The sequence below is a fragment of the Patagioenas fasciata genome, chromosome 32 (genome assembly GCF_037038585.1).
Source record: "Patagioenas fasciata isolate bPatFas1 chromosome 32, bPatFas1.hap1, whole genome shotgun sequence".
Lineage (NCBI taxonomy): Eukaryota > Metazoa > Chordata > Aves > Columbiformes > Columbidae > Patagioenas > Patagioenas fasciata.
This window is the reverse complement of record NC_092551.1, coordinates 2,742,310-2,766,929: the sequence shown is the minus strand read 5'-3', so window position 1 is coordinate 2,766,929 and position 24,620 is coordinate 2,742,310. Positions and strand designations below refer to the sequence as shown.

At 54.7% G+C, this 24,620-nt stretch overlaps 1 protein-coding gene across 4 annotated transcripts; it reads left to right on the top strand.

The window, feature by feature from the left end:
* The first annotated feature begins 280 nt into the window (after positions 1-280).
* Positions 281-24,533, top strand: ILVBL (ilvB acetolactate synthase like). 4 transcript variants are annotated; one of them, XM_065859237.2, is made up of 17 exons: positions 281-384; positions 898-946; positions 1,960-2,091; positions 2,196-2,397; positions 4,420-4,547; positions 7,752-7,890; positions 8,855-8,966; positions 9,048-9,147; positions 14,089-14,186; positions 17,825-17,961; positions 18,043-18,177; positions 19,136-19,250; positions 21,011-21,180; positions 21,964-22,034; positions 22,121-22,192; positions 22,275-22,380; positions 24,059-24,352. In XM_065859237.2, the coding sequence occupies exons 3-17, from the start codon at positions 1,978-1,980 to the stop codon at positions 24,235-24,237; spliced, it is 1,878 nt and encodes a 625-aa protein (XP_065715309.1). In that variant the 5' UTR covers positions 281-384; positions 898-946; positions 1,960-1,977; the 3' UTR covers positions 24,238-24,352. The 4 variants fall into 4 exon arrangements, with proteins under 4 accessions (XP_065715309.1, XP_071656786.1, XP_071656789.1 ...); XM_071800685.1 differs by having other exon boundaries at positions 309-384; positions 19,111-19,250; positions 24,059-24,533; XM_071800686.1 differs by having other exon boundaries at positions 369-384; positions 895-946; positions 19,111-19,250; positions 24,059-24,533.
* The last annotated feature ends 87 nt before the right edge of the window (positions 24,534-24,620 follow it).

Genomic DNA, 24,620 nt, shown 5'->3' with positions numbered 1-24,620 from the left:
CATAATGGGAGACCCCCCTCAATCGAGCCCTCCATGTAAACCCCAACAGAACCCCCCCCCCACCCCCACGCGAGATCTCCACGTAAACTCCCCCCAGGGGAATCCCCATGGTGGACTCCCCCAGCAGGCCACGCCCCTTCTCTTGGCCACGCCCCTCGCTCCGACCCTCGCCGTTTAGACTCTGCCCAGCCCTGGCCCAGCCCCTTCCATGGCCCCGCCCCCTGGACTCCGCCCCGCCCCTCAGCCAATCAGCGCGCTCCGCTGAGGGGAAAAGTAAAGGTCCGGCGGGTGAATGACGCGAAAGGGGCGGAGCCGGAAGGCAGTGTCACGTGATTCAGTCGGCGTTATGTGATTCAGGCGGCAGCTCCGGCGGCCGCGGAGTCGGTGAGGGGGCGTGGCCACGTGGGTGGGCGGGGTTTGCTGGGGTGGGCGGGGCCTAGGGGCTTCCGGGACGAGCAGGTGGCGGCCGGTGGGGGGGCGGGGATCCCGATTTGGGGGGACACGGGGGGTGCCCTTGGATCTGGGGGGGTCATGGGACCGGGGGACACCCAGGGCGGGTTGGCCCCACCCTCTGGGGGTTGCCATGGGAACCGGGTGGCGGGGGGGACAACGCGGGATTGGGGGTGACCCTGGGAGGGGTGACCCTGGGGGGGGTCACAGAACCAGGGGACACCGCGGGTGGGGGGAATCCTTACCCACCCCACCCCCCCCCCCCATCGCATCTTTTAAGCCTAAAAAGAGGCAAATTTGGGGGTTTAAGGAGAAAAATCTGGCGTCTGGATCAGCTCCGGGGGGGTGGGAATGGGCTAAAACCGGGATTAATTTTGGGAAGGGGGGGGGTTAGGCCGGGTTTGGGATTTTCTGCCCCTTCCCCCCCCTCCACCCCATCCCAAGCAGGTCTTTGCGTGGGCACCGAGAGTTGGAGAAGACGGACAAGTTCGTTAGGGTAATTAAGCAAATGAGCTGCGGTTGGGCTTGGTTTAGTGTTGGGGTTGAGCTGGAGAAGTGCTGGGTTGAGTTAAACTGGGTTGAGTTAGACCGGCTTCAGTTAAACCGGGTTTAATTCCTTGGGTTAGAGTCCATTGGGTTCAATTCATCTGTCTCACTTAAACTGGGTTTGGTTAAACCAGATGCAGTGAATCGGGTTTGTTTAATCCGAGTTCAATTAATCCGGGTTCAGTTAATCTGGGTTCAATTCATCCGGGTTCAGTTCACCAAATTCAATTAATCCGGGTTCAGTTAATCTGGGTTCAATTCGCCTGGGTTCATTTCACCCAATTTAATTCATCCAGGTTCAATTAAGATGGGTTCAGTTCACCCAATTTAATTAATCTGGGTTCAGTTCATCTGGTCTCAATTCACCAAAGTTAATTAATTAATCTGTGTTTGATTCACCGAATTCAATTAATCTGGGTTCAATTAATCTGGGTTCAATTAATCTGGGTTAATTGATCCATGTTCATTTCACCAAATTTAATTAATCCTGGTTCAACTAATCCAGGTTCAATTCATCCAATATGTTTCATCTGGGTTCAATTAATCTGGGCTCAATTAATTGGGGTTCAATTCACCCAATTAATTAATCTGGGTTCAATTAATCGGGGTTCAATTCACCCAATTTAATTAATCGGGGTTCAATTCATCTGGGTTCAATTCACCCAATTTAATTAATCGGGGTTCAATTCATCTGGGTTCAATTCACCCAATTTAATTAATCGGGGTTCAATTCATCTGGGTTCAATTCACCCAATTTAATTAATCGGGGTTCAATTCACCCAATTAAATTAATCGGTGTTCAATTCATCTGGGTTCAACTCACTTAATTCAATTAATCTGGGTTCAATTAATCTGAGTTCAGTTCACCAAATTCAACTAATCCTGGTTCACCTAATCCCAGCTCAGTTAATCCAGACTCAACTAAACCCAGCTCACCTAACCCAGTCTCACCTGTCCCCCCAGGCCTCTCCCGCCGTCCCCATGGACGCCCTGAGCGCTGTCACCGTGTCCCTTGTCACCCTCCTGCTGGCGGTGGCCGCGGCGCTGGCCGCGCTGGCCCATCGCTTGGGCCTCCTCCACCAACTCCTCCACCCGGTAGGCCGCACCCCCAATTTTTTCCCCAAAACCACCCTTTTTCACCCCAAACCCCGCATCGTTCGGGCCGAGGTGACGCCGGTGACGTCCCCCCGGTGTCACAGGTGGACCCGCGGAGTCCCCGGCACGGCGGGGAGTTGGTGGCCGCCGTCTTGAAGGCCCACGGCGTGCGGTTCGTCTTCGCCTTGGCCGGCGGGCACATCTCGCCCATCCTGGTGGCCTGCGAGAAGATCGGGGTGCGCGTGGTGGACACGCGGCACGAGGCCACCGCCGTATTCGCCGCCGACGCCGTCTCCCGCCTCTCCGGTGAGAGCCGGGGTCACCTCCTGGTGGCTTTTGTCCCCATTTGGCACCTACAGGCCAAGGAGGTGACACCAAGACCACCGTGTTCTTCTGTTCCAAGGTTTTGGGGTGGCTCAACTTGGTTGGGTCCCTGTTGACTTGAGGAGGGTTCAAAGACTTTGGGGGTGTCCAGGGACCTTCTGTGGTGGCTTTTGTCCCCATTTGTCACCTACAGGCCAAGAAGGTGACACCAAGACCACCGTGTTCTTCTGTTCCAAGGTTTTGGGGTGGCCCAACTTGGTTGGGTCCCCAGTGATCTGTGAAGGGTTCAAAGACTTTGGAGGTGTCCAGGGACCTTCTGTGGTGGCTTTTGTCCCCATTTGTCACCTACAGGCCAAGGAGGTGACACCAAGGCCACCATGTTCTTCTGTTCCAAGGTTTTGGGGTGGCCCAACTTGGTTGGGTCCCTGTTGACTTGAGGAGGGTTCAAAGACTTTGGGGGTGTCCAGGGACCTTCTGTGGTGGCTTTTGTCCCCATTTGTCACCTACAGGCCAAGGAGGTGACACCAAGGCCACCATGTTCTTCTGTTCCAGGGTTTTGGGGTGTCCCAACTTGGTTGGGTCCCCATTGATCTGTGAAGGGTTCAAAGACTTTGGGGGTTTCCAGGGACCTTCTGTGGTGGCTTCTGTCCCCATTTGGCACCTACAGGGCAAGGAGGTGACACCAAGGCCACCACGTTCTTCTGTTCCAAGGTTTTGGGGTGTCCCAAGTTGGTTGGGTCCCTGTTGACTTGAGGAGGGTTCAAAGACTTTGGGGGTGTCCAGGGACCTTCTGTGGTGGCTTTTGTCCCCATTTGTCACCTACAGGCCAAGAAGGTGACACCAAGACCACCGTGTTCTTCTGTTCCAAGGTTTTGGGGTGGCCCAACTTGGTTGGGTCCCCATTGATCTGTGAAGGGTTCAAAGACTTTGGGGGTGTCCAGGGACCTTCTGTGGTGGCTTTTTTCCCCATTTGGCACCTACAGGGCAAGGAGGTGACACCAAGGCCACCATGTTCTTCTGTTCCAAGGTTTTGGGGTGTCCCAAGTTGGTTGGGTCCCTGTTGACTTGAGGAGGGTTCAAAGACTTTGGGGGTGTCCAGGGACCTTCTGTGGTGGCTTTTGTCCCCATTTGTCACCTACAGGCCAAGGAGGCAACACCAAGGCCACCATGTTCTTCTGTTCCAAGGTTTTGGGGTGTCCCAAGTTGGTTGGGTCCCTGTTGACTTGAGGAGGGTTCAAAGACTTTGGGGGTGTCCAGGGACCTTCTGTGGTGGCTTTTGTCCCCATTTGTCACCTACAGGCCAAGGAGGCAACACCAAGGCCACCATGTTCTTCTGTTCCAAGGTTTTGGGGTGTCCCAAGTTGGTTGGGTCCCTGTTGACTTGAGGAGGGTTCAAAGACTTTGGGGGTGTCCAGGGACCTTCTGTGGTGGCTTTTGTCCCTATTTGTCACCCCCCAAAGGTGATTTGTCATCTCTGGTGGGGACAGACCATGAGGTGACTCCATGACCACCATGTTCTCTTGGCTCAATGGATGGAGAATTTTGGGGTGTCCCAACTTGGTTGGGGCCCTGTTGACTTGAGGAAGGTTCAAAGACTTTGGGGGTGTCCAGGGACTTTCTGCGGTGGCTTTTGTCCCCATTTGTCACCTACAGGCCCAGGAGAAGGTGGCACCACGGCCACCATGTTCTCTTGGCTCAATGGATGGAGAATTTTGGGGTGTCCCAACTTGGTTGGTTCCCCATTGACCTGAGGAGGTTTCAAAGTTTTTGGGGGTTTCCAGGGTCCATCTGTGGTGGCTTTTGTTCCCATTTGTCACCTACAGGCCCAAGAGAAGGTGACTCCATGGCCACCACCTTCTCTTGGGTCAACAGATGGAGAATTTTGGGTTGTCCCAACTTGGTTGGGTCCCCATTGATTTGTGAAGGGTTCAAAGACTTTGGGGGTGTCCAGGGACCTTCTGTGGTGGCTTTTGTCCCCATTTGTCCCCCCCATCCCATCCCCAGGTGGTGTCGGTGTCGCCGTTGTCACCGCGGGCCCCGGTGTCACCAACACGATCACCGCGGTCAAGAACGCCCAGTTGGCCGAGTCCCCATTGCTGCTCATCGGGGGAGCGGCCGCCACCTTACAAAAGGTAAAGAAATCCCTTTTCCGGCACATTTTGGGGGGGTTTCCTCCATTTTAGGGTTTTTTCCTCCATTTTGGGGAGTTTCCCGCCTTTTTGTTTGGTTTTTCTCCTCAGTTTTGGGGGTTTTTCCTTCATTTTTGAGGTGTTTCCTGCCCTTTTATTTTCCCCTCCATTTGGTGTTTCTTTCCCTCCATTTTTGGGGGTGGTTTTCCCTCCATTTTTCAACCATTTTCCCACCCATTTCTGACCCATTCCCCTCCCATTTTGGGGCTCATTTTCCCTCCCATTTTGGGGCATTTTTCTCTCCATTTTTGGGGTATTGTTCCCCCCCATTTCTGACCCATTTCCCCCCCATTTCTGACCCATTTCCCCCCCATTTCTGACCCATTTCCCCCTCTTTTTTGGGGGTGTTTCCCCTCCTTTTTTTGGGTCGTTTTTCCCTCCATTTTTGGGGTGTTGTTCCCCTCCATTTTTGAGGCATTTCCAGCCATTTTTCGGCCATTTCCCCCCCCATTTCTGACCCATTTCTCCTCCATTTTGGGGCTGTTTTTCCCCTCTATTTTTCAGCCATTTCCCCCCCCATTTCTGACCCATTCCCCCCCCATTTCCTCCTCCATTTTGGGGCTCATTTTCCCCCTCCATTTTGGGGGGGTTTTCCCCTCCATTTTGGGGCTGTTTTCTCCCCCCATTTCTGACCTGTTTTTCTCCATTTTGGGCTCATTTTTTCTCCATTCTGGGCTCATTTTTCTCCATTTTGGGCTCATTTTCCCCTCCATTTTTGGGTTGTTGTTCCCCTCCATTTTTGAGGCATTTCCCCTCCATTTTTGGGGTGTGTTTTCCCTCCTTTTTTTGGGCCGTTTTTCCCTCCGTTTTTGGGGTGTTGTTCCCCTCCATTTTTGAGGCATTTCCAGCCATTTTTCGGCCATTTCCCCCCCCATTTCTGCTCCATTTTGGGGCTGTTTTTGCCCCCCATTTCTGACCCATTTTCCCTCCCTCCATTTTGGGGGCGTTTTCCCCTCCATTTTGGGGCTGTTTTACCCCCCTATTTCTGACCCGTTTCTCCCCATTTCGGGCTCATTTTCCCCTCCATTTCTGACCCATTTTCCCCTCCATTTTAGGGGTGTTGTTCCCCTCCATTTTTGGGGCATTTCCCACCATTTTTCGGCCATTTCCCCCCCCCATTTCTGACCCATTTCCCCTCCATTTTGGGGTTGGTTTTCCCCTCCATTTTGGGGCTGGTTTTCCCCTCCATTTTGGGACTGTTTTTCCCCCTCATTTCTGACCCCTTTCCCTCCATTTTGGGCTCATTTTCCCCTCCGTTTTTGGGGTGTTGTTCCCCTCCATTTTTGAGGCATTTCCCCCACCATTTCCGACCCATTTCCCCTCCGTTTTGGGGCTGTTTTTCCCCCTCATTTCTGACCCATTTCCCTCCATTTTGGGCTCATTTTCCCCTCCATTTTTGGGGTATTTCCCGCCATTTTTCAGCCATTTTCCCCCCACCGTTTCCGACCCATTTTTCAGCCATTTTTCAGCCATTTCCCCCCCCATTTCCAACCCATTTCCTTCCATTTTTGGGCCCTCTTTTTCCCCTCCATTTTTGAGGCACTTCCCGCCATTTTTCAGCCATTTTCCCCCCATTTCCTCCCCATCTTCCCCCGATTTCCGACCCATTTTGGGGCTGTTTTTCCCCTCCATTTCTGACCCGTTTCCCCTCCATTTCTGACCCATTTTCCCCTCCATTTTTGGGGTGTTATTCCCCTCCATTTTTGAGGCATTTCCCCCACCATTTCCGACCCATTTCCCCTGCATTTTGGGGCTGTTTTTGCCCCCCATTTCTGACCCATTTTCCCTCCCTCCATTTTGGGGGCGTTTTCCCCTCCATTTTAGGGCTGTTTTTCCCCCTCATTTCTGACCCATTTCCCTCCATTTTGGGCTCATTTTCCCCTCCATTTTTGGGGTATTTCCCGCCATTTTTCAGCCATTTTCCCCCCACCGTTTCCGACCCATTTTTCAGCCATTTTTCAGCCATTTCCAACCCCATTTCCAACCCATTTCCTTCCATTTTTGGGCCCTCTTTTTCCCCTCCATTTTTGAGGCACTTCCCGCCATTTTTCAGCCATTTTCCCCCCATTTCCTCCCCATCTTCCCCCGATTTCCGACCCATTTTGGGGCTGTTTTTCCCCTCCATTTCTGACCCGTTTCCCCTCCATTTCTGACCCGTTTCCCCTCCATTTCTGACCCATTTTCCCCTCCATTTTTGGGGTGTTGTTCCCCTCCATTTTTGAGGCATTTCCCCCACCATTTCCGACCCATTCCCCCTGCATTTTGGGGCTGTTTTTGCCCCCCATTTCTGACCCATTTTCCCTCCCTCCATTTTGGGGGCGTTTTCCCCTCCATTTTAGGGCTGTTTTTCCCCCTCATTTCTGACCCATTTCCCTCCATTTTGGGCTCATTTTCCCCTCCATTTTTGGGGTATTTCCCGCCATTTTTCAGCCATTTTCCCCCCACCGTTTCCGACCCATTTTTCAGCCATTTTTCAGCCATTTCCCCCCCCATTTCCAACCCATTTCCTTCCATTTTTGGGCCCTCTTTTTCCCCTCCATTTTTGAGGCACTTCCCGCCATTTTTCAGCCATTTTCCCCCCATTTCCTCCCCATCTTCCCCCGATTTCCGACCCATTTTGGGGCTGTTTTTCCCCTCCATTTCTGACCCGTTTCCCCTCCATTTCTGACCCATTTTCCCCTCCATTTTTGGGGTGTTGTTCCCCTCCATTTTTGAGGCATTTCCCCCACCATTTCCGACCCATTTCCCCTCCATTTTGGGGCTGTTTTTGCCCCCCATTTCTGACCCATTTTCCCTCCCTCCATTTTGGGGGCGTTTTCCCCTCCATTTTAGGGCTGTTTTTCCCCCTCATTTCTGACCCATTTCCCTCCATTTTGGGCTCATTTTCCCCTCCATTTTTGGGGTATTTCCCGCCATTTTTCAGCCATTTCCCCCCACCATTTCCGACCCATTTTTCAGCCATTTCCCCACCCCATTTCCAACCCATTTTCCCCTCCATTTTTGAGGCACTTCCCGCCATTTTTCAGCCATTTTCCCTCCATTTCCTCCCCATCCCCCCCCATTTCCGCCCCGTCCCCCCATTCCCAACGCGTTTCCCCCCATTTCGGGCTCATTTTTCACTGTTTTTGCCCCATTTCGTGTCCCCAGGGCCGCGGGGCGCTGCAGGACGTGGAGCAGCTCCCGCTCTTCAGGACGCTCTGCAAGTCCTGCCTGTCCGTCCGCACCGTGCGCGACCTCGTCCCCTGCATCCGCCAGGCCATGGCCACCGCCAGGTCCGGGACCCCCGGTACGGGACCCCAAAGTATGGGGGGCACCCCAAAACATGGGGGGGAAACACGTCAGAAATGGGCGGGAAACGCACACGAAACACGGGGGAGAAACACGTCAGAAATGGACGGGAAACGCACACAAAACATGGGGGACATTGTCCCCAGAATCCACCAGGCCATGGCCACCAACAGGTCTGGGACCCCCAGTACAGGACCCCAGAACCTGGCGGGGGGACACCCCAAAATGTGGTGGGGGACACCCCAAATCATGGGGGGGCAACACACACAAAACATGGGGGACATTGTCCCCAGCATCTGCCAGGCCATGGCCACCAACAGGTTTGGGACCCCCAGTATGGGACCCCAAAGTGGGGGGGACACCCCAAAATGTGGTGGGGGACACCCCAAATCATGGGGGGGCAACACACACAAAACATGGGGGACATTGTCCCCAGCATCTGCCAAGCCATGGCCACCACCAGGTCCAGGACCCCCAGTATGGGACCCCAAAATGTGGGGGGCACACCCCAAAATGTGGGGGGAAACACACACAAAACATGGGGGGACACCCCCAAATTATGGGGGACACACACACCAAAAGATGGGGGGGGAAACGCCCCAACCCCCCCCAGATTTTAGCCCCCAAAGCATCTTTTTTTGGGGGTGACATTGGGATTTGGGGACAGGTTTTACCCCCCCAAAAGTGTCATTTTTGGGGTGACATTGCAAATTGGAGGGTGTTTTACCCCCCAAAACACCCCAAAATTGCATTTTACCCCCAAAAGTCCTTTATACCCCCCCAAAAGTCCCTTTTTGGGGCGCTGCTATTTGAATTAAGATCCCTTTTACCCCCCCAAAAAGTGACTTTTAACCCAAATAAAGAGCTTTTAACCCCCCAAAACTTGCTCTCCCCACCCCCCAACCTCTTTTAATCTGATTTTGGGGTGTCCCCCCCTCTTTGCACCCCCAAATTTCTTACAGGTCCCGTTTTTGTGGAGCTGCCCATTGACGTTCTCTATCCCTTCCATGTGGTGGAGAAGGAAATTGGGGCCACCCGAACCCCCCGGGGACTTCGGGGGATGTTGGTGACATGGTAAGAACCCCCCCCCCAGCACCCCAAAAATCCCCAGCACCCCCAAAATTCACCCCCCGCACCCCAAAATTAACCCCATAGGTACCTTCGAAATTACATCCGGAACCTTTTTGCGGGGGCCTGGAAGCCCCAGGATTTGTCACCGTTGCCCATTCATGTGCCACAGGCCACGCAGGAGGAGGTGGGTTTAAGCCTGGCTTAAGTGGGGTTTGGGGGTGTTGGTACATGGGGGGGTTGGGGTTAAATCAGCTGGTTTGGGGGTTAAATCAGTGGGTTTGGGAGTTGAATCAACTGGTTTGGGGGTTAAACTGGGGTGATTTTAGGGATTGGCTGAGCTGGTTTTAGGGTTAAGCTGGGCTGGGTTTAGGGCCCAATTAAGCTGGTTTTAGGCCTCAGCTTTTGGGGATAAACTGGGCTGACTTTAGGGCTCAGTTGAGCCACTTATTGGGGCCCAAATAAGCTGGTTTTAGGGGTCAGCTGAGCCGGTTTTAGGGCCCATCTAAGCTGGGTTTAGGGCCCATCTAAGCTGGGTTTAGGGCCCATCTAAGCTGGTTTTAGGGCTCAGCTGAGCTGGTTTTAGGGCATAACTGAGCCAATTTTGGGGCCCAACTGAGCCAATTTTGGGGCCCAACTAAGCCAATTTTGGGGCTAAAGTGGGGTGACTTTAGGGTTTGGCTGAGGTGGTTTTAGGGTTAAACTGGGCTGGGTTTAGGGCCCAATTAAGCCGGTTTTGGGGATTAGCAGAGCCAGTTTTGGGGCTGAACTGGGCTGACTTTAATGCTCAGTTGAGCCAGTTTTTGGGTCCCAACTAAGCTGGTTTTAGGGATCAGCTGAGCCAGGTTTAGAATTAAGCTTTGGTGGGTTTGGGGCCCATCTAAGCTGGCTTTAGGGCATAACTGAGCCAATTTTGGGGCCCAACTAAGCCAATTTTGGGGCTAAACTGGGTTCGGCTGAGGTGGTTTTAGGGTTAAACTGGGCTGGGTTTAGGGCCCAGTTAAGCTGGTTTTAGACCTCAGCTGAGCTGGTTTTGGGGATTAGCTGAGCCAATTTTGGGGCTGATCTGGGCTGACTTTAGGGCTTAGTTGAGCCAGTTTTTGGGGCCCAACTAAGCTGGTTTTAGGGATCAGCTGAGCCAGGTTTAGGGTTAAGCTTGGGTGGGTTTGGGGCCCAGCTAAGCTGGTTTTGGGGCTCAGTTGAGCCAGTTGTTGGGACCCAACTAAGCTGGTTTTAGGGATCAGCTGAGCCAGGTTTAGGGTTAAGCTTGGGTGGGTTTGGGGCCCAGCTAAGCTGGTTTTGGGGCTCAGTTGAGCCAGTTGTTGGGACCCAACTAAGCTGGTTTTAGGGATCAGCTGAGCCAGTTTTAGGGTTAAGCTGGGCCCAACTAAGCTGGTTTGGGGATGAAATCAGCTGGTTTTGGGGTGAAATGATGTGGGTTTGGGCCTGACTTGGGTGGGTTTTGGGATCAAACGAGGCGGTTTTGGGCCTGACTTGAGTGGGTTTTGGGATCAAACGCGGTTTTAGGCCTGACTTGGGTGGGTTTTGGGATCAAACGTGGTTTTGGGCCTGACTTGAGTGGGTTTTGGGATCAAACGAGGCGGTTTTGGGCCTGACTTGAGTGGGTTTTGGGATCAAACGTGGTTTTGGGCCTGACTTGAGTGGGTTTTGGGATCAAACGAGGCGGTTTTGGGGTCAGATGAGGTGGTTTTGGGCCTGATAGGGAATTTTTGGGGCTCAAATGAGGCAGTTTTGGGGTCAAAAGAGGCGGTTTTGGGCCTGACTGGGGTGGTTTTTGGGTCAAATGAGGTGTTTTGGGGCCTGATTGGTGTCGTTTTTGGGGTGAAATGAGGCGGTTTTGGGCTGAAACGCAGTTTTGGGCCTGACTTGGGTGGGTTTTGGGGTGAAACCAGGCAGTTTTGGGCCTGAGTTGGGTGGGTTTTGGGGTGAAACCAGGCAGTTTTGGGCCTGACTGGGGTGGTTTTTGGGTCAAATGAGGTGGTTTTGGGCCTGATTGGGGTCTTTTTTGGGGTGAAATGAGGCGTTTTGGGGGTCAAACAAGGTGGTTTGGGGCCTGACCGGGATGATTTTGGGGCTCAAATGAGGCAGGTTTGGGGTCAGATGAGGTGGTTTTGGGCCTGACTGGAGTGGTTTTTGGGTCAAATGAGGTGGTTTTGGGCCTGACTGGAATAGTTTTTGGGGTGAAATTAGGCGGTTTTGGGGTGAAACGCAGTTTTGGGCCTGACTTGGGTGGGTTTTGGGGTGAAACCAGGCAGTTTTGGGCCTGAGTTGGGTGGGTTTTGGGGTGAAACCAGGCAGTTTTGGGCCTGACTGGGGTGGTTTTTGGGTCAAATGAGGTGGTTTTGGGCCTGATTGGGGTCTTTTTTGGGGTGAAATGAGGCGTTTTGGGGGTCAAACAAGGTGGTTTGGGGCCTGACCGGGATGATTTTGGGGCTCAAATGAGGCAGGTTTGGGGTCAGATGAGGTGGTTTTGGGCCTGACTGGAGTGGTTTTTGGGTCAAATGAGGTGGTTTTGGGCCTGACTGGAATAGTTTTTGGGGTGAAATTAGGCGGTTTTGGGGTGAAACGCAGTTTTGGGCCTGACTTGGGTGGGTTTTGGGGTGAAACCAGGCAGTTTTGGGCCTGAGTTGGGTGGGTTTTGGGGTGAAACCAGGCAGTTTTGGGCCTGACTGGGGTGGTTTTTGGGTCAAATGAGGTGGTTTTGGGCCTGATTGGGGTCTTTTTTGGGGTGAAATGAGGCGTTTTGGGGGTCAAACAAGGTGGTTTGGGGCCTGACCGGGATGATTTTGGGGCTCAAATGAGGCAGGTTTGGGGTCAGATGAGGTGGTTTTGGGCCTGACTGGAGTGGTTTTTGGGTCAAATGAGGTGGTTTTGGGCCTGACTGGAATAGTTTTTGGGGTGAAATTAGGCGGTTTTGGGGTGAAACGCAGTTTTGGGCCTGACTTGGGTGGGTTTTGGGGTGAAACCAGGCAGTTTTGGGCCTGAGTTGGGTGGGTTTTGGGGTGAAACCAGGCAGTTTTGGGCCTGACTGGGGTGGTTTTTGGGTCAAATGAGGTGGTTTTGGGCCTGATTGGGGTCTTTTTTGGGGTGAAATGAGGCGTTTTGGGGGTCAAACAAGGTGGTTTGGGGCCTGACCGGGATGATTTTGGGGCTCAAATGAGGCAGGTTTGGGGTCAGATGAGGTGGTTTTGGGCCTGACTGGAGTGGTTTTTGGGTCAAATGAGGTGGTTTTGGGCCTGACTGGAATAGTTTTTGGGGTGAAATTAGGCGGTTTTGGGGTGAAACGCAGTTTTGGGCCTGACTTGGGTGGGTTTTGGGGTGAAACCAGGCAGTTTTGGGCCTGAGTTGGGTGGGTTTTGGGGTGAAACCAGGCAGTTTTGGGCCTGACTGGGGTGGTTTTTGGGTCAAATGAGGTGGTTTTGGGCCTGATTGGGGTCTTTTTTGGGGTGAAATGAGGCGTTTTGGGGGTCAAACAAGGTGGTTTGGGGCCTGACCGGGATGATTTTGGGGCTCAAATGAGGCAGGTTTGGGGTCAGATGAGGTGGTTTTGGGCCTGACTGGAGTGGTTTTTGGGTCAAATGAGGTGGTTTTGGGCCTGACTGGAATAGTTTTTGGGGTGAAATTAGGCGGTTTTGGGGTGAAACGCAGTTTTGGGCCTGACTTGGGTGGGTTTTGGGGTGAAACCAGGCAGTTTTGGGCCTGAGTTGGGTGGGTTTTGGGGTGAAACCAGGCAGTTTTGGGCCTGACTGGGGTGGTTTTTGGGTCAAATGAGGTGGTTTTGGGCCTGATTGGGGTCTTTTTTGGGGTGAAATGAGGCGTTTTGGGGGTCAAACAAGGTGGTTTGGGGCCTGACCGGGATGATTTTGGGGCTCAAATGAGGCAGGTTTGGGGTCAGATGAGGTGGTTTTGGGCCTGACTGGAGTGGTTTTTGGGTCAAATGAGGTGGTTTTGGGCCTGACTGGAATAGTTTTTGGGGTGAAATTAGGCGGTTTTGGGGTGAAACGCAGTTTTGGGCCTGACTTGGGTGGGTTTTGGGGTGAAACCAGGCAGTTTTGGGGTGAAACCAGGCAGTTTTGGGCCTGACTGGGGTGGTTTTGGGATCAAATGAGGTGGTTTTGGGCCTGATTGGGGTCGTTTTTGGGGTCAAACGAGGTGGTTTTGGGCCTGACTGGGATGCTTTTTGGGGTCAAACAAGGTGGTTTTGGGCCTGACTGGGGTGGGTTTTGGGGTCAAACAAGGCGGTTTTGGGGTCAAATGAGACGATTTGGGGCCTGACTGGGGTGGTTTTTGGGTCAAATGAGGTGGTTTTGGGCCTGATTGGGGTCGTTTTTGGGGTGAAATGAGGCGTTTTTGGGGTCAAACAAGGTGGTTTTGGGCCTGACTGGGGTGGGATTTGGGGTCAAACGAGGCAGTTTTGGGGTCAAGCCAGGTGGTTTTGGGCCTGACTTGGGTGGGTTTTGGGGTCAAATGAGGTGGTTTTGGGGTGAAACCAGGCAGTTTTGGGCTGACTGGGGTGGGATTTGGGGTCAAACGAGGTGGTTTTGGGCCTGATTGGCATGATTTTGGGGCTCAAATGAGGCAGTTTTGGGGTCAAAAGAGGCGGTTTTGGGCCTGACTGGGGTGGTTTTTGGGTCAAATGAGGTGGTTTTGGGCCTGACTGGGGTGGGTTTTGGGGTCAAACGAGGCAGTTTTGGGGTCAAATGAGACAATTTGGGGCTGACTGGGGTGGTTTTTGGGTCAAATGAGGTGGTTTTGGGCCTGATTTGGGTCGTTTTTGGGGTGAAATTAGGCGGTTTTGGGGTGAAACGCGGTTTTGGGGTGTAACGCAGTTTTGGGCCTGACTTGGGTGGGTTTGGGGGTCAAATGAGGTAGTTTTGGGGTGAAACCATGCAGTTTTGGGCTGACTGGGGTGGGATTTGGGGTCAAACGAGGCGGTTTTGGGCCTGACTGGGGTGGGTTTTGGGTGAAATGAGGTGGTATGGCCCTGACTGGGGTCGTTTTTGGGCCCAAACGCGGCGGTTTTGGGCCCAAACGCGGCAGTTTTGGGGTGCAAGGCGGTTTTGGGGTGCAAGGCGGTTTTGGGGTGCAAGGTGTGTTCTGGGTGCAGGTGCAGCGCTGTGCGGAGCTGCTGAGCCGGGCCAAGAAGCCACTGGTGCTGCTGGGCAGCCAGGCCATGCTGCCCCCCACGACCCCAACACAGCTGTGGTGAGACCCCCAGCAACTGGTTTGGGGACACTCGAACTGGTTTGGGGGTGGCTGAACTGGTTCGGGACAGTTGAACTGGGTTTGGGGGCAAATCAACCCATTTGGGGTCTATGAACTGGTTTGGGGACACTCGAACTGGTTTGGGGGTGGCTGAACTGGTTTGGGGCAGTTGAACTGGGTTTGGGGGCAAATCAGCCCATTTGGGGTCTATGAGATGGTTTGGGGACGGTTGAACTGGTTTGGGGACGGTTGAACTGGTTTGGGGACAGTTGAGCTGGGTTTGGGGGCAAATCAGCCCATTTGGGGTCTATGAGATGGTTTGGGGACACTCAAACTGGTTTGGGGGTGGCTGAACTGGTTTGGGGATTAAGTAACTGGTTTGGGGACAGTTGAACTGGTTTGAGGGTGGCTGATCTGGTTTGGGGCAGTTGAACTGGGTTTGGGGGCAAATCAGCCGGTTTGGGGTCTATGAACTGGTTTGGGGACACTCGTACTGGTTTGGGGGTGGCTGAACTGGTTCGGGACAGTTGAACTGGTTTGGGGGCAAATCAGCCCATTTGGGGTCTATGAGATGATTTGGGGACACTTGAACTGGTTTGGGGACACTCGAACTGGTTTGGGGGTGGCTGAACTGGTTTGGGACAGTTGAACTGGGTTTGGGGGCAAATCAGCCCATTTGGGGTCTATGAGATGATTTGGGGACACTTGAACTGGTTTGGGGACACTCGAACTGGTTTGGGGGTGGCTGAACTGGTTTGGGACAGTTGAACTGGGTTTGGGGGCAAATCAGCCCATTTGGGGTCTATGAGATGCTTTGGGGATGGTTGAACTGGTTTGGGGACGGTTGAACTGGTTTGGGGACAGTTGAGCTGGGTTTGGGGGCAAATCAGCCCATTTGGGGTCTATGAGATGGTTTGGGGACACTCAAACTGGTTTGGGGGTGGCTGAACTGGTTCGGGACAGTTGAGCTGGGTTTGGGACAGTTGAACTGGTTTGGGGGGCAAATCAGCCCATTTGGGGTCTATGAGATGGTTTGGGGACACTCAAACTGGTTTGAGGGTGGCTGAACTGGTTTGGGGCTGGGTTAACTGGTTTGGGGTGGCTGAACTGGTTTGGGGATGAAGTAACTGGTTTGGGGACAGTTGAACTGGTTTGGGGGTGGCTGAACTGGTTCGGGACAGTTGAGCTGGGTTTGGGACAGTTGAACTGGTTTGGGGGGCAAATCAGCCCATTTGGGGTCTATGAGATGGTTTGGGGACACTCAAACTGGTTTGGGGGTGGCTGAACTGGTTTGGGGATTAAGTAACTGGTTTGGGGACAGTTGAACTGGTTTGAGGGTGGCTGATCTGGTTCGGGGCAGTTGAACTGGGTTTGGGGGCAGATCAGCCCATTTGGGGTCTATGAACTGGTTTGGGGACACTCGAACTGGTTTGGGGGTGGCTGAACTGGTTTGGGGCAGTTGAACTGGGTTTGAGGGCAAATCAGCCCATTTGGGGTCTATGAGATGGTTTGGGGACGGTTGAACTGGTTTGGGGACAGTTGAGCTGGGTTTGGGGGCAAATCAGCCCATTTGGGGTCTATGAGATGGTTTGGGGACACTCAAACTGTTTTGGGGATGGGTGAACTGGTTTGGGGACAGTTGAACTGGTTTGGGGGTGGCTGAACTGGTGCGGGACAGTTGAGCTGGGTTTGGGACAATTGAACTGATTTGGGGGGCAAATCAGCCCATTTGGGGTCTATGAGATGGTTTGGGGACACTCAAACTGGTTTGGGGGTGGCTGAACTGGTTTGGGGATTAAGTAACTGGTTTGGGGACAGTTGAACTGGTGTGAGGGTGGCTGAACTGGTTTGGGGCAGTTGAACTGGGTTTGGGGGCAAATCAGCCGGTTTGGGGTCTATGAACTGGTTTGGGGACACTCGTACTGGTTTGGGGGTGGCTGAACTGGTTCGGGACAGTTGAACTGGTTTGGGGGCAAATCAGCCCATTTGGGGTCTATGAGATGATTTGGGGACACTTGAACTGGTTTGGGGACACTCGAACTGGTTTGGGGGTGGCTGAACTGGTTTGGGACAGTTGAACTGGGTTTGGGGGCAAATCAGCCCATTTGGGGTCTATGAGATGCTTTGGGGATGGTTGAACTGGTTTGGGGACGGTTGAACTGGTTTGGGGACAGTTGAGCTGGGTTTGGGGGCAAATCAACCCATTTGGGGCCTATGAACTGGTTTGGGGACACTCGAACTGGTTTGGGGGTGGCTGAACTGGTTTGGGGGTGGCTGAACTGGTTTGGGACAGTTGAACTGGGTTTGGGGGCAAATCAGCCCATTTGGGGTCTATGAGATGGTTTGGGGACGGTTGAACTGGTTTGGGGACGGTTGAACTGGTTTGGGGACGGTTGAACTGGTTTGGGGACAGTTGAGCTGGGTTTGGGGGCAAATCAGCCCATTTGGGGTCTATGAGATGGTTTGGGGACACTCAAACTGGTTTGGGGGTGGCTGAACTGGTTTGGGGATGAAGTAACTGGTTTGGGGACAGTTGAACTGGTTTGGGGGTGGCTGAACTGGTTTGGGACAGTTGAACTGGTTTGGGGGTGGCTGAACTGGTTCGGGACAGTTGAGCTGGGTTTGGGACAATTGAACTGATTTGGGGGGCAAATCAGCCCATTTGGGGTCTATGAGATGGTTTGGGGACACTCAAACTGGTTTGAGGGTGGCTGAACTGGTTTGGGGCTGGGTTAACTGGTTTGGGGTGGCTGAACTGGTTTGGGGATGAAGTAACTGGTTTGGGGACAGTTGAACTGGTTTGGGGGCAGATCAGCCGGTTTGGGGTCTATGAGAGGGTTTGGGGTCAACTGAACTGGTTTGGGGACACATTAACTGGTTTGGGGACAGATTAACTGGTTTGGGGCCAAATTGAGCCAATTTAGGGCCCCAACCCAGCCCATTTTTGGGGCCAAATGGAACCAGTTTGGGGCCCTGACCAAACTGGTTTTAAGGCCAAACCAAGACAGTTTGGGTCTCCACCTGAGCTGGTTTTAAGGCCAAACTGAGCCAGTTTAGGGCCCTGATTGAGCCAATTTTGGGGCCAAACTGGGCCAGTTTGGGTCTCCAACGCAGCCAGTTTTGGGGGCCAAATGGAGCCAGTTTGGAGTCCTGACTGAGCTGGTTTTAGGGCCAAACTGAGCCAGTTTAGGGCCATGATTGAGCCAATTTTGGGGCCAAACTGGGCCAGTTTGGGTCTCCAACGCAGCCAGTTTTGGGGGCCAAATGGAGCCAGTTTGGGGCCCTGACCAAACTGGTTTTAAGGCCAAAAGGAGCCAGTTTGGGGCCTCAACTGAGCTGGTTTTAAGGCCAAACTAAGCCAGTTTGGGGTCCTGACTGAGCTGGTTTTAAGGCAAACTGAGCCAGTTTGGGGTCCTGACTGAGCTGGTTTTAAGGCCAAACTAAGCCAGTTTGGGCCTCGGACTGAGCTGGTTTTAGGGCCAAACTGAGCCAGTTTGGGGCCATGATTGAGCCAATTTTGGGGCCAAACTGGGCCAGTTTGGGTCTCCAACCCAGCCAGTTTTGGGGGCCAAATGGAGCCAGTTTGGGGTCCTGATTGAGCCAATTTTGGGGCCAAACTGCTGCATTTTGTCCCCCAGTTCGGCGCTGGAGTCCCTCGGCATCCCCTGTTACCTGGGGGGGGCATCGCGGGGGCTCCTTCCCCCCGACAGCCCCATCCTCCTGCGCCAAAACCGCCGCGACGCCCTTCGTGACGCCGACCTGGTGCTGCTGGCAGGTACCGCGTCCCCAAATCGGGTCGGTGACACCCCCATGATGTCACCGACGCCCCCACAGTGACACTGTCCATGTCCCCAAGGCGCCGTCTGTGATTTCCGCCTGTCCTACGGGCGACTGTTCAACCGCGGCGCCGCCATCGTCGCCGTCAACCGAGACCGGGAGCAGCTGTTGAGGAATTCGGACGTTTTTTGGAAGCCGCGGTTGGCGGTGCAGGGTGAGGGGTAACCCGGGGAGTGGGAAAGGGACCTTTGGGGGTCCTGGGGACAGCAGGATGAGCGTGAAAAAAGGGTTTAGTTCAGATATTATCAGGATATACTTAGGGAGCATATATGTGTACGTATATATAATATATAGAGCCGTAGCACCCTGAGAATGCCTGATCTGGGAAGCTAAGCAGGGTCGGGCCCGGTCAGTGCTTGGATGGGAGACCAATGGGACCTGGGGGGGGATTAGAAGGGGGTGGTCAGTGGGTCTGAGAGGTTCTCCTGCCCCTCTGCTCTGCCCTTTAGTTCTGATATTATCAGGATATACTTGGGGAACATATGTATGTATATATCATATATACAGCCATAGCACCCTGGGAATGCCCCATCTCATCTGATCTGGGAAGCTAAGCAGGGTCGGGCCCGGTCAGTGCTTGGATGGGAGACCAGTGGGACCTGGGGGGATTAGAAGGGGGTGGTCAGTGGGTCAGAGAGGTTCTCCTGCCTCTCTACTCTGCCCTTGGAAAAAGGGTTTAGTTCAGATACTATCAGGATATACTTGGGGAACATATATATATACATATATATAATATATGTAGCCATAGCACCCTGAGAACGCCCCATCTGGTCTGATCTGGGAAGCTAAGCAGGGTCGGGCCCGGTCAGCGCTTGGATGGGAGCCCAGCTGGGAACAGTGGGTGCTGGGGGCTGAGCCAGCACTGGGCCCTTGTGGCCAGGAAGCCAATGGGACCTGGGGGGGATTAGAAGGGGGTGGTCAGTGGGTCAGAGAGGTTCTCCTGCCCCTCTGCTCTGCCCTGGGGAGGCCACATCTGGAATAGTGTGTCACATCTGGAATAGTGTGTCACATCTGGAATAGTGTGTCACACCTGGAATAGTGTGTCCCATCTGGAATAGTGTGTCCAGTTGTGGCCTCTCGGTTCCAGAAGGACAAGGAGGCATTTTTGGCAGGGGACGTGGCGTCGTTCGTGGTGCGGTTGGCGCAGAGCCTGAGCGGGTTCAGCTGTCCCAAGGAATGGGGAGAGCAGCTGCGGGAGGCGGAGAGGAGGAAGGAGAAAGAGATCCGGTGAGGGGACGGGACAGGGGACAGGGATGGGGACAAGGAAGGGGATGGGGACAAAGACTGGGACACGGATGGGGCTGGAGATGGGGACAAGGTTGTGGGGATGGGGACAGGGATCAGGATGGGACAGGGACGAGGATGAGGATGGGGACAGGGATGGGGATGGGACAGGGACAAGGATGGGACAGGGATGGGGACAAGGATTGGGACAAGGATGGAGACAAGGACAGGAATAGGGACAATGATGGGACAGGGACAAGGATGGGACAGGGATGGGGACAATGATGGGACAGGAATGGGTGTGGGGACAGGGATGGGGACAAGGGTTGGGATGGGGATGGGGACAGGGATGGGGACAAGGATGGGGACAAGGATTGGGACAAGGATGGAGACAAGGACAGGAAGAGGGACAGGAATGGGGACAATGATGGGACAGGAATGGGTGTGGGGACAGGGATGGGGACAAGGGTTGGGATGGGGACAGGGACAGGGATGGGGACAAGGATTGGGACAAGGATGGAGACAAGGACAGGAAGAGGGACAGGAATGGGGACAATGATGGGACAGGAATGGGTGTGGGGACAGGGATGGGGACAAGGGTTGGGATGGGGATGGGGACAGGGATGGGGACAAGGATTGGGACAAGGATGGAGACAAGGACAGGAAGAGGGACAGGAATGGGGACAATGATGGGACAGGAATGGGTGTGGGGACAGGGATGGGGACAAGGGTTGGGATGGGGATGGGGACAGGGACAAGGATGGGACAGGGACAGAGATGGGGACAAGGACTGGGACAAGGATGGAGACAAGGACAGGAATAGGGACGGGAATGGGGACAGGGATGGGGACAAGGATGGGACAGGGATGGGGACAAGGATTGGGACAAGGATGGAGACAAGGACAGGAATAGGGACAGGAATGGGAATGGGGACAGGGGGGATGGGGACAAGGGTTGGGATGGGGATGGGGACAAGGATGGGACAGGGACAGGGATGGGGACAAGGATTGGGACAAGGATGGAGACAAGGACAGGAATAGGGACAGGAATGGGGACAAAGGTTGGGATGGGGACAGAGATCGGGATGGGGACAAGAATGGAGACAAGGACAGTGACAGGAATAGGGATGGGATGGGAATGGGGACAATGATGGGGACAAGATTGGGGATGGGAATGGGGACAGTGGTGGGACAGGGATGGGGACAAGGATGGGGATGGGGACAAGGATGGGACAGGAATGGGGACAAGGGTTGGGAAGGGATGGGGACAGAAATGGGGACAAGGATTGGGACAAGGACAGGGATAGGAATGGGGACAAGATGGAGACAAGGATGGGAACAAGAACAGAAGTGGGGATGGGGACAAGATTGGGGATGGGAATGGGGACAATGGTGGGACAGGGATGGGGACAGAAATGGGGACAAGGATTGGGACAGGGACGGGGACAAGATGGAGACAAGGATGGGAACAAGAACAGAAGTGGGGATGGGGACAATGATGGGGACAAGATTGGGGATGGGAATGGGGACAATGGTGGGACAGGGATGGGGACAAGGATGGGGATGGGGACAAAGACTGGGACGGAGATGGGGACAAGGGTTGGGATGTGGATGGGGACAAAGACCATCCATTTTGGGGTATCCCACCCCCATTTTTGAGGTGTCCTCACCCCATTTTGGGTCACCTTACCCCCTTTCCACCTGCGTGGGGTCCCCATTTTGGGTGTCCCCACCCCATTTTTGGTTGTTCCCCATATCCCTAAGGGACAAAGCGACCGCCCCCGCTCCCCCCCACCTGAACCCCCTGGATCTGCTGCTGTGTCTGGACCAGCTGCTGCCCCAAAACTGCATCCTGGTGGCCGACGGGGGCGATTTCGTGGCCACCGCCGCCTACATCCTGCGGCCACGGCAGCCCCTGGCCTGGCTGGACCCCGGTGAGCGACCACGGGGCCTGGACGGGGCGGTGTGGTGGGTAAAGATGGCCCCAAAATCACCGCAGGGTCAAAATGGCGCCAGAGTCACCTCAGGGCTCAAAGTGGCGCCAAAATCACCTCAGGGCTCAAAATGGCGCCAGAATCACCTCAGGGCCCAAAATGGCCCCAAAATCCCCTCAGGGCTCAAAATGGCGCCAGAATCCCCTCAGGGGTCAAAATGGCGCCAAAATCACCTCAGGGTTCAAAATGGCGCCAGAATCGCCTCAGGGGTCAAAATGGCCCCAAAATCACCTCAGGGATCAAAATGGCGCCCGAATCCCCTCAGGGATCAAAATGGCACCAAAATCACCTCAGGGTCAAAGTGGCGCCAAAATCACCTCAGGGTTCAAAATGGCGCCAGAATCACCTCAGGGCTCAAAATGGTGCCAAAATCACCTCAAGGTCAAAATGGCGCCAAAATCACCTCAGGGTTCAAAATGGCGCCAGAATCGCCTCAGGGGTCAAAATGGCCCCAAAATCACCTCAGGGATCAAAATGGCGCCCGAATCACCTCAGGGATCAAAATGGCACCAAAATCACCTCAGGGTTCAAAATGGCGCCAAAATCCCCTCAGGGTTCAAAATGGCGCCAGAATCACCTCAAGGATCGCAATCTTGGGGCCATTTTGAGCTTCTTGGGCCCATTTTGGCGCCATGTTGCGTCACCATTGTCCTCAACCTCGAGTGGCTCTTCCACCCGAAGCCATTCGGTGACATTCGGTGACATCTTTATGTCCCCAACCAGGACCTTTCGGCACGTTGGGAGTCGGCGGAGGGTTCGCTCTCGGCGCCAAGCTGTGCCGGCCCGACGCCGAGGTACGAGGAGGTGGCGCTTGGGGACAATGGGGACATTTGGGGACAACGGGGGACACGCGGGGACACTTGGGGACATTTCCCGCCAGGTTTGGGTCATTTACGGCGATGGCTCCTTGGGCTACAGCTTGATGGAGTTCGACACCTTCGTGCGGCACAAGGTGGGTGACATGATAAGGGACGCGGAGGGGACGCTCGGCGGTGTCACCGGGGGGGTGGTGACATTAATTCTTGTCCCCACAGACGCCGGTGATCGCGCTGGTGGGGAACGACGCGTGTTGGAGCCAGATCGCGCGGGAACAGGTGGCGCTGCTGGGGAGCAACGTGGCATGTGGCCTGGCCTACCTGGGTAATGTCACCTTTGTCACCCCTTTGTCACCCCTTTGTCACCTCTTGGCACCGGGGTTGGGGACACACGGGTGTGGGAGCTCAGGGGGGTTTGAGGTGGCACCAGGGGACATGGAGAGGGGACCGGTGGCATCTTGGCACCGGGGATGGAACCCCCGTGTCAGCCATGTTTGGTGTCCCCATGTCACCCCAGATCAGCCCACGTTGGTGTCCCCATGTCACCCATGTTGGTGTCCTCATGTCACCCCAGATCAGCCCACATCGGTGTCCCCATGTCACCCATGTTGGTGTCCCCATGTCACCCCAGATCAGCCCACGTTGGTGTCCCCATGTCACCCATGTTGGTGTCCCCATGTCACCCCAGATCAGCCCACGTTGGTGTCCCCATGTCACCCATGTTGGTGTCCTCATGTCACCCCAGATCAGCCCACGTTGGTGTCCCCATGTCACCCATGTTGGTGTCCTCATGTCACCCCAGATCAGCCCACATCGGTGTCCCCATGTCACCCATGTTGGTGTCCTCATGTCACCCCAGATCAGCCCACGTTGGTGTCCCCATGTCACCCATGTTGGTGTCCCCATGTCACCCCAGATCAGCCCACGTTGGTGTCCCCATGTCACCCATGTTGGTGTCCTCATGTCACCCCAGATCAGCCCACGTTGGTGTCCCCATGTCACCCATGTTGGTGTCCTCATGTCACCCCAGATCAGCCCACGTTGGTGTCCCCATGTCACCCATGCTGGTGTCCCCATGTCACCCCATATCAGCCCACGTTGGTGTCCCCATGTCACCCATGTTGGTGTCCTCATGTCACCCCAGATCAGCCCACGTTGGTGTCCCCATGTCACCCATGTTGGTGTCCTCATGTCACCCCAGATCAGCCCACGTTGGTGTCCCCATGTCACCCACGCTGGTGTCCCCATGTCACCCCAGATCAGCCCACGTTGGTGTCCCCATGTCACCCACGTTGGTGTCCCCATGTCACCCATGCTGGTGTCCCCATGTCACCCCGGATCAGCCCATGTTGGTGTCCCCATGTCACCCACGTTGATGTCCCCATGTCACCCCAGATCACCCCACGTTGGTGTCCCCATGTCACCCCAGATCATCCCACATCGGTGTCCCCATGTCACCCATGTTGGTGTCCCCATGTCACCCACATTGGTGTCCCCATGTCACCCCAGATCATCCCATGTTTGGTGTCCCCATGTCACCCCAGATCAGCCCACGTTGCTGTCCCCATGTCACCCATGTTGGTGTCCCCATGTCACCCCAGATCATCCCACATTGATGTCCCCATGTCACCCCAGATCATCCCACATCCCTGTCCCCATGCCACCCCTGTCAGTGTCCCCATGTCACCCCAGATCATCCCACGTTGGTGTCCCCATGTCACCCATGTTGGTGTCCTCATGTCACCCCAGATCAGCCCACATCGGTGTCCCCATGTCACCCACGTTGGTGTCCCCATGTCACCCCAGATCATCCCATGTTGGTGTCCCCATGTCACCTTGGATCAGGTCACACCTGGTGTCCCCATGTCCATGTCCCCTTGTTGGTGTCCCCACATCCGTGTCCCCATGTCCCCACATCAGTGTCCCCACATCACCCCACCTCCACCCCCCTCTCCCCCATCCCCCTGTCCCCCCCCGGGTGACACTGTCCCCGTTGTCCCCAGACTACGGCGCGGTGGCCGCGGCGCTGGGCGCCCGGGGGTGGCAGCTGGGCCGGCCCGAGCGGGAGCGCCTGGAGCAGCTGCTGCGGGTGGCACAGGACACGTGTCACCAAGGCCACCCCGTGCTGCTCAACGCCCTCATCGGCCGCTCCAGCTTCCGCGACGGCGCCATCTCCGTCTGACGTCCCCAAGTGTCACCGGTTGTCACCAAAGTGTCACCAACGTGGGGCGGGAGACGCTGGTGATGTCCCCAGCTCAGTGGTGTCCCCAGGGCAGTAAAGTGTCACTGTGTCCCCACCGCTGTGGCTTGTGGTGTCAGTGTGGGTGGCAGCAGCTTGGGGACACCCCCTGTGGCATTTGGGGACAGTCAAGTGGCATTTTGGGGACGGGCAAGTGGCAATTTGGGGATGGTCAAGGGACAATTTGGGGACCATCAGGTGACATTTTGGGGATGGTCAAGTGACATTTTGGGAATGGTCAAGTGGCAATTTGGGGACTGTCAGGTGACATTTTGGGGATGGTCAAGTGACATTTTGGGGACCATCAGGTGACATTTTGGGGATGG

What these genes read in the sequence shown, in the direction of transcription:
- ILVBL (XM_071800685.1), top strand. Translation starts at nt 1,978, where the DNA reads ATGGACGCCCTGAGCGCTGTCACCGTGTCCCTTGTCACCCTCCTGCTG. An exon ending in TGTGCCGGCCCGACGCCGAG is followed by an intron (nt 22,035 to 22,120) that starts GTACGAGGAGGT and finishes ATTTCCCGCCAG; the next exon opens with GTTTGGGTCATTTACGGCGA. An exon ending in ACACCTTCGTGCGGCACAAG is followed by an intron (nt 22,193 to 22,274) that starts GTGGGTGACATG and finishes TTGTCCCCACAG; the next exon opens with ACGCCGGTGATCGCGCTGGT.